This window comes from Taurulus bubalis (genome assembly GCF_910589615.1).
Source record: "Taurulus bubalis genome assembly, chromosome: 13".
Lineage (NCBI taxonomy): Eukaryota > Metazoa > Chordata > Actinopteri > Perciformes > Cottidae > Taurulus > Taurulus bubalis.
Genome location: NC_136601.1, coordinates 13110286 through 13125757, shown reverse-complemented (window position 1 = coordinate 13125757; position 15472 = coordinate 13110286). Strand labels below are relative to the sequence as shown.

The 15472-nt window shown below is 40.7% G+C and overlaps 1 protein-coding gene across 1 annotated transcript; it reads left to right on the top strand.

Moving 5' to 3' along the window:
• Nucleotides 1-964: 964 nt before the first annotated feature.
• On the top strand, nucleotides 965-15236 carry LOC306745605 (neuronal acetylcholine receptor subunit beta-2-like; the record flags this gene model as incomplete). Its single annotated transcript, XM_079228428.1, has 6 exons — nucleotides 965-1016; nucleotides 9987-10132; nucleotides 10271-10315; nucleotides 10598-10707; nucleotides 13184-14162; nucleotides 15096-15236. 6 exons carry the CDS (start codon nucleotides 965-967, stop codon nucleotides 15234-15236), a joined length of 1473 nt encoding a protein of 490 aa, XP_079084554.1.
• Between the last annotated feature and the right edge of the window lie 236 nt (nucleotides 15237-15472).

The window sequence follows — 15472 nt, the reverse complement described above, 5'->3', positions numbered from 1 at the left end:
ACATCACATTTACTGGATTGTATTTCAAATGACGGGCTGCCAGCACCGAAACGTTTTCATGCATCCTACAACTGAACCACACGAGTGTGCTTAATGCGGATAAATGATTTGTAAAGACCTGCTTCTGCACAAATTCAGTCTCTGGTTTTAATTATTTTATTTTATCATTAGGTAACAGAGTGCAGAATTTAAAGAGATAACCTTTTTGTAGTTTAAGCCACTAGTTCACAACAAAAAACCCGTTTTGGCTTCTTGGAGCTGTTGAGCTTAAAAGTGTGTTTTAATTAACTTGAAGTGCATTTTCAATGAGGGGATTTCTCCTTTGATTGGAGAAGATAAGGTCGGTCATCCCCCCCCCCCCCCCCCTCCCCCTCTCCTTAGGGGGATTTCTGAGTCTTATCGCTTCCTGTTTGTTGTCATGTCAAACTGTGTCGATCAAGACGGCAGAGAGTGAAACTGACGCCCGACGGGGGAGTGCACTGGGCGGGCAGGGTGATGTGAGCACCGGGGCGCTTAAATCTTTTATCTGAAGAATGGCCGCTTCGGTGATAACAGGATTGGCGTATCCCCACTAGCTCCTGACCCATATTCCCGAAGAAAACGTTATTTGCATTGCTCAAGAAGAATTAAGGGGGCTCTGTTCTCCACAGCCTCTTTCCGCTGCGCGCAATCACAGCTCCAGGACCAGCGATGGAGTCGGTGCGCTCTGGCAGAAAGCATCCAGCCACCCCACCCCCTCTGTGGGCTTAGACAGCAGTCAGTGCGTCTCTCCATGCCTCCAAGCCTCGGCTATCACTAGCGAAATCCCTCGCAATGAAACCGCTATAATCCAGCTTGCCTTCTCTTTTTTTTGTTTCACTCTTTACTTATTTCACATCGGGAGTAGAAAAGAAGAAACACCACGCGAGAGACGCTCTCCGTCTGTAAGTTTTCGTGTGTTTGTCGCACTGGAGGGGAGGAAGCGATGGCAGCCCCGGTGAAAGCAGCGCTGGCTCTCCTGGTTCTCACCGTGGCAAGTGAGTAATCCTTTAAAATCCTCCCGGAACGGGACGGGACAGGGGGGCTTCTACTTTGCGTATGGGGCTCACGGGGTCACACTCTCTCTGGGCTCTGTGCATGACACTTAATATAACAGGTTCGGGAAGTGTTAGCAATGTTAGGAATTTAATGTAATACCACATGTGCGTTGTAGCTAAACACCACACATCTGCCCTATGAGCTTAAAACATAGCCTAATGCTCTATGTGAGTCGTATTTTTAATTTGAGGAAATGTATAAGTCACATTGGAACTTACAGACGACACGTGAATCTAGAAAGCAATGGCATTTCCGTTTGCCAGACAGTTTAACACGTGATTTTAAAGCACGCCTCAATTAACTAACTCCTCTTTTACGTAGAAAACCCCCATGGAGTCATAATGAAATTGCTTTATACTTGCATGGGTGGGATGGATGCTGGAGAAGGGTGCACTGCTGCACATTTGCCCTTTCCCAGTTGGATGGTTTAGCTGTTATTGCGGACACGGATCTACTTAATAATATCACATAGTAGAATATTCTGCGGCCCTCACTGCCTTCAAAGTGTTTCAATGTTCTCTGATTATAGCAACAGGGACCTAAATGGACCCTCTTAATTTTAATTTAGTGCACCTCTCTTAGATTATGTGCAGTAGAAATATTTTCTCTTTTGTTTCTATCAAATGAAGCAGTTTCTGAGGAGCTGTCCATGGTGCTCAACGGGCCAGTGAATGATCTACTGCAGCACTCAACAGGGCAAACCCCAGCAGTCATTGTGTCAACTCAAATGCATTGAGTGTGTTTAGATAGCATGCCTTTATGACCTTTCAACTCTCCTTGTCTTCATTTGCATCCTCAGAATTATAGCACCTTACATGGGCATCTGAATCGTATATGTAAAATGCTCTAAATGCACTGAAACTTCAGCTTTTTCAAAGTGAGTCTTAATTTAGGGAGCACATGCTCTCATATCAAGTTTTCAAGTACAGGCCTCTCACAATTTGTGCATTTGTCACATTTAGTGAGTCTCCTTATTGTTCAAACCCTCTCCCATTCCCCTTTCTTTGACCTCTTTATTCCACTTTTTTTTGTCTAACATAGCTAACGTTGTCTCTTGTCTCCTCACCTGTGCTCTGTCTACAAGCATTGATGACAGTTACTCTGCCACTTCACCCTTGCAGCTACAGTGAAACGACTAAATCCAAGTAGTCACTTTGTTGGGACATATTTCAGTGTCATTCTGTCTCCTGTCACTCTGTGCTACTCTCTGTCACTTCCTGCATGCCACATTTCTTATATTTTTCCTCTCCTTCTCTTATCCTGTAACTTATCTGACATATTTAGTTGCTTATCACACCGCCCCTGTCTTCTGTCATCCCTGTCTTTCTCAGTATCAACTGCATGCTATTGTGCCAATGTGTGTTAGAGCTACACCTGATTTGATGTTTTGCTAATTAAAAGCTTACAAAATGCCCACAAGTGCATGAGGGGGAAAAACACGCTATCCATGTGTGACAACCCTGACTTTGCTTCTTTGAAGCCCTCGGGCGAAGCTTTACATGTGGGTGGGCAGAATTATGCAGCTCTAAGTTTTGTCCTGCTGTTGTTTCTCATGACTTTATAGCTTCTTTCTAATAACTGCAGATGTGTAATGTGTCAAAAGGGCTCGGCATCAGTGAGTCAATACTTCATAGTAAAGTATTAAGCCTAGTTCATGGTTCTCCGTCGCGTCGACGGCGTAGGTACGCCGTCGACGCGACGCAGTCGTTGAGTATTCGAAGTTCTGCGTCGAGGGAACGCGTTGCCTGCAATTAACCGCCATGCCGCCAGGGGTGTGGCTGTGTGGTTTCAGGGGTTATATAGGGGCCGAATCCTTTTTCTTCCGGTCACAGTAAACAGTAAACAATGGCGTCCAAGTTGGAGCGGCTGCATTTGGAGTTGGAGCTCATCAATATTGAAGAGCAAATGCTTATATTGCAAATGTTGAAGCGCAGGCGACAGAGAAGACGTTTGCGGAGGTGGTCTGTACGACCACTAAACCGGTCGAGGCTGGGAAAAAGCAACAGCCGGAAATTACGTTCTGAGCAGACCAATCACAGCGCTTGCAGTCCGCGTCGACGCGACGCGTAGTTAGGATTTTTTGGAGGTGCGCGTCAGGCTACGGCGTAGGGGTCTGCGTCGACGGCGTAGCTACGGCATAGGTACGCCGTCGACCTGACGGAGAAGCATAGATTAGGCTTTAGTCATTGCATGGAGACACTTGTTAGGATGTTGCTCTTTGAATGAGAGAAAGGAGGCACATGAATATATATCTATATATATACGTATATATATATACGTATATATATATATATGTATATATATACGTATATATATACATATATATATATATGTATATATATACGTATATATATATATATATATATATATATATATATATATATACGTATATATATACATATATATATATATATATATATATATATATATATATATATATATATATATATATATATATATATATATATATATATAAAATTTAAAGCCAGAGATGCATCAGATGAATTTACAATACATTTAAGCAGTGGTTACATGTGAGAGTGACTCTGAGGGAGCTGAGGACAGGAGAAAGCCACTTTTCCTGCTGTCATTGTCTCTCTTCTGTTCCTGTCACTGCCACAAGGAAAAGAGCAAAGCAGAACAAAAAAGACACGAGGGAGAGGACAAATACATTAAAAAAACTGTAGTCAAAGAACAGTTGGTTTTATCCTCACAGACTAAGGACACATTGTCTGTGATAATAAAAAGTTTAAGGGCAAACAACCAACAAAAATCCCATGAGATACTTCCATTTATCCATTATCTTATCCTGTTCAGGGTCACGGGGGGAGGTGACATTGGGCGAAGACAGAGTACACCCTGGACCGGTGGACAGACTATTGCCTGGCCCATGAGATAAAGAAAAAAAAAAAACACAAAAACTGAGAGCAATGCCAAATGTCTACTGGAACTTGATCATGTGGCTACGGACGCTTATGAGTGGCACATGGGTGTCTTTTAGAACATGACTGATACGGGCAGTGCACTGAGCAAAACCAAAGACAGCTGAATCCTAAACTGTTTTGGCCTCAGAAAGGCCCCCCCAGATGACAAGGCATTGAATAATTCATTATCCTAAAAAATAACTGACAGGATGCAGAATCTGGATGCTTTTCTCTCTGTACACTGAACCAATATCATAGCCTGTCCTTCCATCAGCATCACCCAAACACAGCAGCGATATAGCATTGTGTCCGAATGTTTTTTGTCACAATTTATAAATTCTATATGTTGTGATGTAGACTGTGTTGATTTGATCTGTTTTTGAAAGACTTGGAGAATAGTCTGTGATTGTGGTTGAGTATCTGCTTGTGAGATGATGGCATTTTTATTTTAGCGGCGATGAATAATTGAGGCGTGGAGAGCGCAGCAAGGCGGAGAGGAGTGTATGTGTATATGTGTGTGTGTGCATACTTGTGTGATGGGACCTGCTGGTACTCCCTAATGCTCCGTCTCTACTTACATTGACCTCATACACATCTCATTTTAGCCTCATCTACCGTTTTAGCGGTAATTTACTGTCAAACCCTTACATTACTCTATACAGCTCATACTGCATCTCTTCCTCAGTCCTTTCCACTAGTCACATGAAGTGTGTGCTGAGTTTCATCTTCATGCCACCCTCCTTACAAAACTACCCCCCCTATTTGTCTCTTGCAGAAATCAGTGAGCAGCCAGAGAAAAGGCCGAAGCAATAACAGTAAAAAAAAATGCATAGGTGGCATTTGTGGTTTGGTTAAGGATTTGATTAATTCTGATTATGAACAACAATACCCTTCATGTGCTGATATGATAGGGCTTGGCAATGATTTAACATTCATAAAGTGAGGGGACAACAAAATAATGGTCAACATTAATGCAGCAGAGGCCAGGATATCCGGAATTTTTGTCCATATGGGTTAAAAACACAGAATCCTAAATTTTGCATGCAACCAATATTATCATTTTAGTTTTTGAGCTCCGCCTGGTAAATGGTCATGTCTTTTAAACTTGATCAGCCTGATGTTAATGCAGGCTTTCTGCAAGCCATCTATGTCACCAGCACTACTTTTTTGGAGTTTATAAATGGAGATAGAATACAGATGATGTTTAAGTCTGGGTACTCCTCCGATGAGTAAAATGAACGCCATGCATGCAATCAGTAGAGTTCCTCTTTTAGCTTAATTCCCATTGTATGTTTGTTTATGTTGTATGTTTCCCATAATTTACTTTGTTTTATTTGATCTTCACAGATAATGATTCAATAACATATATAACATATTATTGACAATCATCTACATTGTGTGAGCAACTGTCTGTTTGTCACTGCTTGGTGGTTTAGCTGCTCTAGCCTTTTATTGAGGCTTTAATTGAATTAACCAAAGCACAATGACAAAAAAAAGATGAAACAATGAGCCGACTAATAGGATTTATAGAGACTGTGGTCTCAACTCCCATGTGCCTCACACCAGTTGCTTTTGATTAATACAAGAAACCTGTGTGCCATTATGCAGCAGTTTGCATCCTTATTGCTTTTCAATCAGGAGAGACCACTCGGATAACGAAAAGATATTTGTTTATTATTAACAGAGGATATGCGATGATGAAGTCTTGACAGTCTTTGGCGCTTGGACTCTCCAGGGAGATTGTAATTGAGGAGCGTCTGCCCCTCAACAAGATAAATCCACAGTGGAGTCCAGGTGGTGGTGATGGCTGATGAGGCTGATAGAATGATGAGTTGATGAAGCTGATGGATCTGCAAAGACTGGGCGGAGATGGAGAGGTGGAGTAGTGCGTTACAGCAACATGAATGAACTGAAGGTAGAGAGACAGTCATATTTCAAAAGAGAAACAGCAGCAAGATGACAGGCTAACGATGTTAGGAGACCAACTGATCTACACAGCTGGTGGCATGATTGACAGCCCTGAGAAATAACAGCAAGTAAATAATGAGTGGGAATGCATGAGAAGTGATTGGCAGATGTATGAGCAATAAATGATGGATAATATAGCTTCATATATTGGCTTTAATACCATTCAACAAATTGATGAAACACTGATTTCACAGAATCCTCACCATAGTACGGCATGATCCTATATTTCATTTGATCAGATGGTTACATTAATCTGGGAATTGTCTCGTCCCTTGCTCCTTGTTGTTTCTTTTGTGTGTTGGAGTGTGTCTATTCCTCTCTTCTCCTCTCATGTGTCTCTGTCTTTTCTCTCTGTTTTATCCTGACAGACACGACTGTGGGTGTCAGAGCTCTCTAAGACATTCACCCTTGAGGTTTAGTGTCATGTCATAGTTGCTCAGATGTCGGACACTTCTCCAGTCTCCTCTTCAAGTGGAGGCCTGCTGGAGGTTAATGTGAACTGACTAAGTGTAGACTATCTCTCTTTCCTGCACCTGCCTTTATAGCTCAGTGCCTCTAATTTTCAGTTGGATCTGACATGTTTAATATATATATATATATATATATATAACAGTTGGCAGAAATGCTGAAAACAAGTGGAAGGAAAATGCCGAAATAATGATATTCATCCAAAAGCTGCCAACTGAGCATTGAGATGCCTGGACACGAGTATATTGTTGATGTCGGTTCAGAATTGTTTGCACAGCTCAATATGAATGTTGACTATAACAACAACATCTTCTCCTGAAAATCTTGTGCTTAAGCTTAAGTCAAACATACAGCTTTCATATAGCTGTCATATAGGCTTAGATACTCTGTAGGTGAGACTATTCAAGACAGTTAGATGATGGATACCACTGTCAAAGTCAAAGGTCTTAGAATCAGATCACTGATACTTTTTAGTTTTTTGTTGATTCAAGATGAATTAGCTTTTGCCTGACAACGGCAGACCACACTTTCCTCTTTGCTTGCTGTGGTCTGGACATATGTCACTTTAATCAGGCTCCATAATAAACAACTGACAGTTCTTATCCAACATCAACACAAACTCTTCCTACAACTGACTGGACACTTACTTCAGTCACCTGAATCTTGAGTGGTTGTTTTTGCAGAGTGTGTTGTATGCTATAGAGATGAATTGATTTATAATATTATATGTATATAAATATACACATGTCTCTATAGATACATATATAGACAATAGGCAGAAAGCGGCATACGCAGGCATGCAATACCAAAAGAGGAGGCAAACATAAGGCAAGGCAAGTTTATTTGTCTATCACAGTTCCAACAACAAGACGACTTCACATAAAACCATTAAAAGCATCAAAACATAATACAGAAGAAAACAAGATTTAAAAACAATTAAGGACATTCATTAAAACATAAAAAACAGTCAAAAAGCAAAAAAAATAATAAAAGTTGCAGTGCAGTTCAAAAAATAAAATGCAGTAGTGAGATGCAGAAATTGATGAAAATCATTGAATCTGGTTCAATTAAAAGCAACAGTAACTGCCGGTAGAAAATAAACCCAAAACAAAACGGGACAAAAATGCCAAAGAAAAAGACTCGGCATGAAATTGTGGCATGAAGACACCCTCGATATGTGTACACTGGGGACCTAACGAGAAAATTGGGAGCAGGTGTGTAAATGTTGGAACAGGAGAGAAATGTCTCGGAGCATGAGAACAGGGAGAAATATGAAGTGACAGATTGTCACTTCTTTGCTCAGCTGAATGTAAAGGTCCAGACAAAAACGTCCATACTTAGAGAGATTAGTTAATTTTCTGGTTCTTCTGGTGTCTTGTTCACATTCCCAAGATAACAAGATAAAGATTAATCTCATGTATCATACTTTAAGTACTTTTTAAAGATGCAGTTTTATGGTTCTATGGGCTGTGATATACACATAATTGACATGTGATCTAATCTACCTCTCTCTCTCTTTTATATCTTGTCACCCTCCAGTTTATATTGTCCTGTGCAGGGAAGCCAGAGCCAACAGTCAAAGTTTATTCATGGAGCACAAACAAGGTGGTCACAAAATCCCCAAAAACAAGGGACACATAAAAACAAATAAACCGGAAAGAACAGATACAAGACAAAACACAAGAGAAAAGGCTTTTAAATTAAAGCGGCTGTGACAGAGAGTACCTTTTGGCTTGTACAGAAGACATCCAGGTTGATATTTCTATTTTCAATTGTGGGATTGCAACAACGCAGATATGGAGACATCAAAATCTTTTCTTAAGTAACAAGCCAAAAACAAGGGACTAAACTCAAGGGATTTTTTTTTACAAGTTTAAAATGTATGAAAGTCTGGCAACATCCATGTTTCAAACCACCCACGATCACCGAAGCTCTGTGACCCATTCAGACGTTGTTCTTTGTTGTTTAAATTAGTGAAATCAGCCCTGTGTGTGTGTGCGTGTATGCACGTGGGTGCACGTGTGTATATTTAGATGGACTCATTATTGTCATAGTACTGCAGATTGCATGCATTGTTAACATGCAATATGCAATATATACTGTATATGTTTTGAGTATTTATTGTTTTTGTTGTTTACATTTGTTGGTGTGCTGGTCACTAAATACACCATTACATCATGTCTGTGATCTCAAACAGATCAGAGACACACACGCACATACACTCTTTACTCTCATTACTGTCATTACACACTCATTACATCTGAAGACCTCACCGCACAAGATTTAAACATCGCTTCAGAAACTACTGCTCTGGGAAAGTGTGTGGATTTGTGTTTGCTTCTGTTATTGTGGGTTTTGTCATTATAATCTCATTAAACTAAATAATAAAAACCAAGAAACAGCAATGAGCAGGGAGCTTGTGTCATTTACTTATGGCATTCCCTCAAGGATTTTCATTAATGCTCAAAACAAGGTTGAGGTATAGTTAAGATCAACACAATAACTGATTAACTTCACATACGTTTAATTTTCAGATATTTTTCAACCATGCTTTAAACTATGGAATTGTACAGTTTATTTTAATATAAGAGCATATGTTTACTTGTTCAGGACAATTCAATCTAACTACGTCACACCTCTTTCAGATGATTCATGCCAGCATGGAAAGTTGAACTCAAGGTTGCATCAAGTTCAAGGTTTAGAAACAGACACTCTAACTTCTACCTACGCACATCTGTAATATAAAACTGAGTCAGCGACTGAGATCACCCTCTACATGTGTCTAGTCGCCATAACAGATCATTTAAGACGCACACACATTATTCAATGAGAGGCAGCCTCAACACATCCTGTCATCCTGATATGAGTGTATCGTCTCAATACTCACTCCACTGAGATGATAACATTAGGGAAGTCGTGTAGTGTAGCTGTGCAGGGCTGTAGTTTGACATCTTTGGCAAGGTGTCCGACATAATGGGATTACATAACAACCAGAGGATTTTGTAGCTTTATACAATAGGATAAATAGGAATAGCTTCCATGAGGCTTTGAGGAGGATATAATATATCCTCCTCAAAGCTAATAAACAAGAGATAAGAGGATATATAAAATAGGGGATATACAAAAAATAAATCTTATGCTGACAAAATTATTTTTCTTTTGCTTTGGATAAAATGTCAATTTCATAGTTTAACATCAAATACAGCTGATAATTGATTAATTATTTTCATGCTTTTTGGTGGTGGACTTCAGATACATACTAGCCTATACATCATTGATGTGGAAATATGTCATTGGACAGAGTGTTGGAATGAACTTTGCACTAAAGAGTTTTAATGACGGCTCATTTATTGGCACGATTTTCCCTTTTGCATTGTGGCCAAACAATGGAGAGAACCATCAGTCTGCGTGTTGTCATTCCAGCCTGCAGATTGTTGACTCTCATGGTATATGGTTGCCCCCCTCTGTGTAGGAACAGTGGACTAGTATGTAATACAGGTCCTGTAGTTGCCTTCCGGCTAAATTGTTCCTGTGTTTGTGTGTGTACAGCTGCCTTGTGTGCGGAGGTTGAGGAACGACTGGTGAGTCGCCTGTTGTCACCAGATCGCTACAACAAGCTGATCAGACCAGCTGTTAACAACAGCCAGCAGGTCACCATTTACATCCAGGTGTCTCTGGCCCAGCTGATCAATGTGGTGAGGAAACACACACTCTATCCAAATCCACATACGCTGTTCTTATTGAGGCATATCCTACTGATTTTAGATCATTCAAGAACACACATGGTGGAGACTGTTCTGTTTGGATGAGTTCCCTCTTCCTGTCTGTTTCAGAATGAGAGGGAGCAGATCATGACCACCAACTGCTGGCTCAGTCAGGTTTGTGTCCCCACTCGCGCTCTTGTTCTCCTTTCTGTGTGTGTTTGTGTCCATCGGTTAAAAATGCTTTGTCTTGCCAAATAGGGGCTAACTGAACAAGTATGTGAATGTGTCTGTATGAACTGTTATCCAACCAAACTGGTATGTCCATGGGCAGCAGTAGCTCAGTCTGTGGGGACTGGGCTGGGACCAAGTATTGAGTGTGTACTGGTGGCTATAGAGTTGAATGAGATTAATTAATTAATTTCCTTAAGTGTGCATGTTTGTGCACTTCTTCATCAGGTATGGTATGACTACAGATTAATGTGGGAACCTGAAGAGTACGAGGGAATCAAGAAAATTCGGCTCCCATCACAACACATCTGGCTACCGGACATCGTCCTCTACAACAAGTATGTCCGCTTCGTGAAACACAAAATGATTGTGTGTCTTTGTAGAAAACTAAGTGATTAAAAGAGGAATAAACACAAAACAATCAGCAACTTTATTTAAAAGCCCAATTTTCCTGAAATGTTTTCTCACATCATCTTATTCCTTCTATCCTCTTATCTCTTGTTTATTATCACACTTTTCACCTCTTTTTGGATAATGAATGCGACCAAAATGTGTTGTTAACACTGTCTAGACCGTCTTCTGACACTCATGATGATGAGTGATCTTTTAAGGTCTGAGAGATTATAGGATGTATGGAGAAAACAAGACAGGGACATATTGAAGTTATAAAATCTGCTGCTAACACAACGGTGCATTGGGTCACACCTTTGCTAACTGATGCCCACATTAAGTGATCACATCTCACATTTACGTGAAAAAACATGGAGCAACCAGGCATTTGAAATGTTTCAGCTGCATTTCACAATATATATTATGATATGTACACTGGATCGATACAATCAAATTATAGCCTTTAAACTCAAAGTGTACTTAGAAATCAATGTGCTAAAAAAGCCTTACTGCACATTCAAACCACTCTGGGAAAAAGACAACATCCCGGTACGTTATTGTGTGTTTTCGCACATTAAGTAGGAATGCACAAAGCATTGACGCGAGAACATTTTAACTTTGTTTGCATCATCTTGCAGCTGTGAAATAGTTGCAAGGGAAAATCAGTACACGAGAATGTTAATGCTGTAATGAGATGATTCAAGGAGAAATTAGCCCAACTGCTTTTATCCATTGAAAGGTGTTAGCTGGAAAACACAAAGGCTTTTGGGCCTCACCTCATCTGTCACCCATGAATGTCAACACCTGGGTCTTTCTAGTCAATCTGTTAGTTTCTTGTAAATAATTTACGTATGATTAACTTTTATTATGAAAATGTAGTTAATAAAAGAGTCCTTGTTTTGTGTCACAAATTAAGTTTTGACCCCTCAGATTTATCTTGTGACCCTTTTGTGTGGCAAAATCCCTAGATTAGGAACCACTGGAGTAAACTATTTAATTGTACAAAAAGTATAGCAGTTGAAATGAGCTCCATCCCAACCTGCTACAAAAAATAGTCACTGGCTGTTGGTCATTGGTCAAGCCATTTTTCTGTGACATGAGTACCTTGATACTTTAATATATTTAGCAGCTAATATTCCTGTGCTCAGAAAAATTGGAAACTGAGTAAACTCTATCTGCTGATGAAGACCATGTGATGTGATCAAAAGCTCCAAAACATATACTAAATGAACCTGGTGGTTTTTGGTTTTCTCAACTACTGTATCCAAGGTCAAGAAAGAGATAGTTTCACAAGCTCATAGCTAGTGTTGTGTTTTGGACAGCAGTGTTACCCTACAGTTTATAAAGTAGTGGTAGGCATTAAACTTTTATAGACACAGATTGCTGGTCAGCTAAAGACCACATAAAGAGCATAAAAGAGGCAAAACGATATGAGATTATCAGCACTACCTTACGGCTTCATGTGGAGGTCTCTGGCCAAGTGTAGTGGACCAGAGATTGCAGTAAGCAGGTGGGGCCTCTGCATTTTTAATCAGTCTGCATATTCACAGCAAGGCCTAAAGCATTAGAGACAGAGTGTGATGGTTAGATTCCTGACCTACTTTATAATTGATAGGCCACTTCTCTATAATGCATTACCTTTAGCCTTGGAAAAAAAAAGTCAGTCTCAGCAGATTTTAGGTGGGGGGGAGAATTGTTGCCATGTTGCTGGGATGTGTTGCAGGTTGCACTCCTCCCTTGAGATCTTGAGATGGTCATCACACATCCTTTAACTTTCAACTAACATAACTGTTGCATGTGTCACCTTTGCAGAAACATATTTTCTCAACATGCCATTAGTCAACACAGTCATTTTTTTTCTCAAGTAAACTCTTTGCCTCTTAATGATGTTGCTGCAACACTGATTGTGTTGTTATCTTGTAATCAGTTGCACTAATACAATGAGCTAGCTCAAGATTATAATGGATTCAACAAATGGTAACATAGATTTCAACCTGTGACGCACCATAGAGTTTAAGTAAGGTTGAAAGTGTGCCTCTCATTCATGCATGCGTTTGTCAAGGGGTAAGTAAGAAAACCAAAAGTGTTCCAAGGCCAAATAGAATATATAATCCCTCCAGTGTGTTCTGGGTTTGCCTCAGGGTGACCTTGAATATCTTTACAGGGGGCGTTCTTAGCACATACTTAAACTCGGCCTCTTTCAATGCAAAGGAACAGCAGATCAACTCCAACTTCCTCCCCCTGTTCCTTTAAGTGTTTGTATATATGACATGTGAAGATGGTAGAGATGTGTGTTTGATTGAGTGAGAGATAGTCTTTGAATATGATTTGCCATTATTCTTCAATTAATCACTTTCTCTTTAAGTGCTTTGAATTTATCTTTCTCCTTTTTTTGTTTACTTTCTGCCTTTCTCCTTCTCTCAGTGCTGATGGGACATATGAAGTCTCTTTCTACTCCAATGTCGTGGTCTCCAACAACGGCGAGGTTGCCTGGCTCCCTCCAGCTATCTACAAGTCAGCCTGCAAAATCGAAGTCCGTGATTTCCCTTTCGATCAGCAGAACTGCACCCTCAAGTTTCGCTCCTGGACCTATGACCACACTGAAATTGATCTCATCCTCCTCAGTGATTTCGCCTCACGTGATGACTTCAAACCCAGCGGTGAATGGGATATTGTTTCACTGCCTGGACGCAAGAACGAAGACCCCAATGACATTAGGTACCTGGATATCACCTATGACTTTATTATCAAGAGAAAACCGCTCTTCTACACCATCAACCTGATCATTCCCTGCATCCTGATAACGTCGCTGGCTATTCTAGTGTTCTACCTCCCATCAGACTGTGGTGAGAAGATGACCCTCTGTATCTCTGTCCTCTTGGCCCTGACTGTGTTTTTACTCCTTATCTCAAAGATTGTGCCACCCACATCTTTAGCAGTGCCTCTAATTGGAAAGTACCTGATGTTTTCAATGGTGCTGGTCACCTTCTCCATTGTCACCAGCGTTTGCGTGCTTAACGTGCACCATCGGTCCCCCAGTACGCACACCATGCCTCCTTGGGTCAAGCGTATCTTTCTGTACCGGCTCCCCTCTTACCTCTTCATGCGGAGACCCGGTAGCTCGAACATCCGCGAGAAGTTCCGCAAAAAACACCAGCAGCGATCATATTCTGACCAAAAGATGTGTGGAGCGGACGGAGGAACAGGAATGGCAGATTCCTCTTCATCCTTCTATGTGAACGAGGAGTCGGCCAAACGCTACGGCTGGAAGATTAGCGACCTGCCAGAGAACACAGAGTTCAGGAAGAGGATGACGCTCAAGTGCAACATTGACACAGAGGATGCGGTGGATGGAGTACGCTACATCGCTGAGAAGATGAAGAGCGAGGATGATGATGAAGGGGTAGGTGTATCTGCATGTGCATGTGTCAAAAGTCTAAAAATGTGCAACCTGCTTGTTGTTATTTTTTTTAACTATTTATAGATGTTCACATGTGTGGCAGAATAGCCACAAACTTAAAGATAGGACATCCTACACTGGCAGCGAGGCTACCTGTGTAGAAGATTGTAAGCAATGTTGATCTGCTGGTCGGTATCAACCACTTTGGTCCTGACTGAAATATTTCAGCAAATATGGATTGCCATGGAATTTTGGAAATACATTCATGGTCCCTAGATGATAAATCCTTTGGTGATACCCTATCCCTCTGATGCCACCATAAGGCTGACATGTTTGGTTATGTGTGGAATGTCTAAATGTCTAACTATTGAATGGTTTGCCATTAGATTTGGTGCATATATTTATGGTGCCCAGAGGATGGATCCTCATGACTGTTTATCCTCTGATTTTCCATTTAGCTCCAATGTTAGGTCCAAATGTTCAATAATGCAGTGAAATTTCTTAAAATGATATACTATTATATATTATAATACAGGCATTCAGGTCTCCAGTCTGATGTTTCTAATGACCTTGGTGATCCTCATACACTTATGACAAGCCTCAACAACTTTGGATGGATTAGGCTGTACCACCTATTGGAAAATTACACTGTTGAGCATGAGGAAAGTCAGCATTGTCAAAGTGCTTGCCATCCGAGCAAGTCCATCCAAAGCTCTATTTCAGTGAGTTGTGAATGGTACCACTTTATATTATGTCAGAGCAAGGTCACAGCAACACTGTTGTTTCATCCAATAAATCATTAGATATGTGAAATGAGAAATTACAACCATCATAGACAAAAGTTCCTAAGTGAAAAAACTAAACAAATCAGTTTACTGAAGTTCAGGACAATCTACACAACAGTGGCAACATTTAAAATCAAACCTCTCTCTACAGATCATTGAAGACTGGAAGTACGTGGCCATGGTGATCGACCGTCTCTTCCTGTGGATCTTTGTGTTTGTGTGTGTGGTCGGGACGCTGGGCCTCTTCATGCAGCCTCTGTTCCAGAGTTACAACACTCCCATTATTGATTAGATGGACTGCAACCAAAAGCTGAAACGTCATCATGAACTTTGATTACCCCCCAGAAACAGAGCTCTGATTTTAACATATGTACTCACATGTCCGCCTCGCACCACACACTCATTGGGAAATTATAATAATGCACTTTAGCCCTCTTCCTCCACCTGCTCCCTTCCTTACTTCAACCTGTTGTCCCCTTTCTCCTCGATGTGTCTTGCCATCCTCTGCGACACTCATCTGTCACCAAC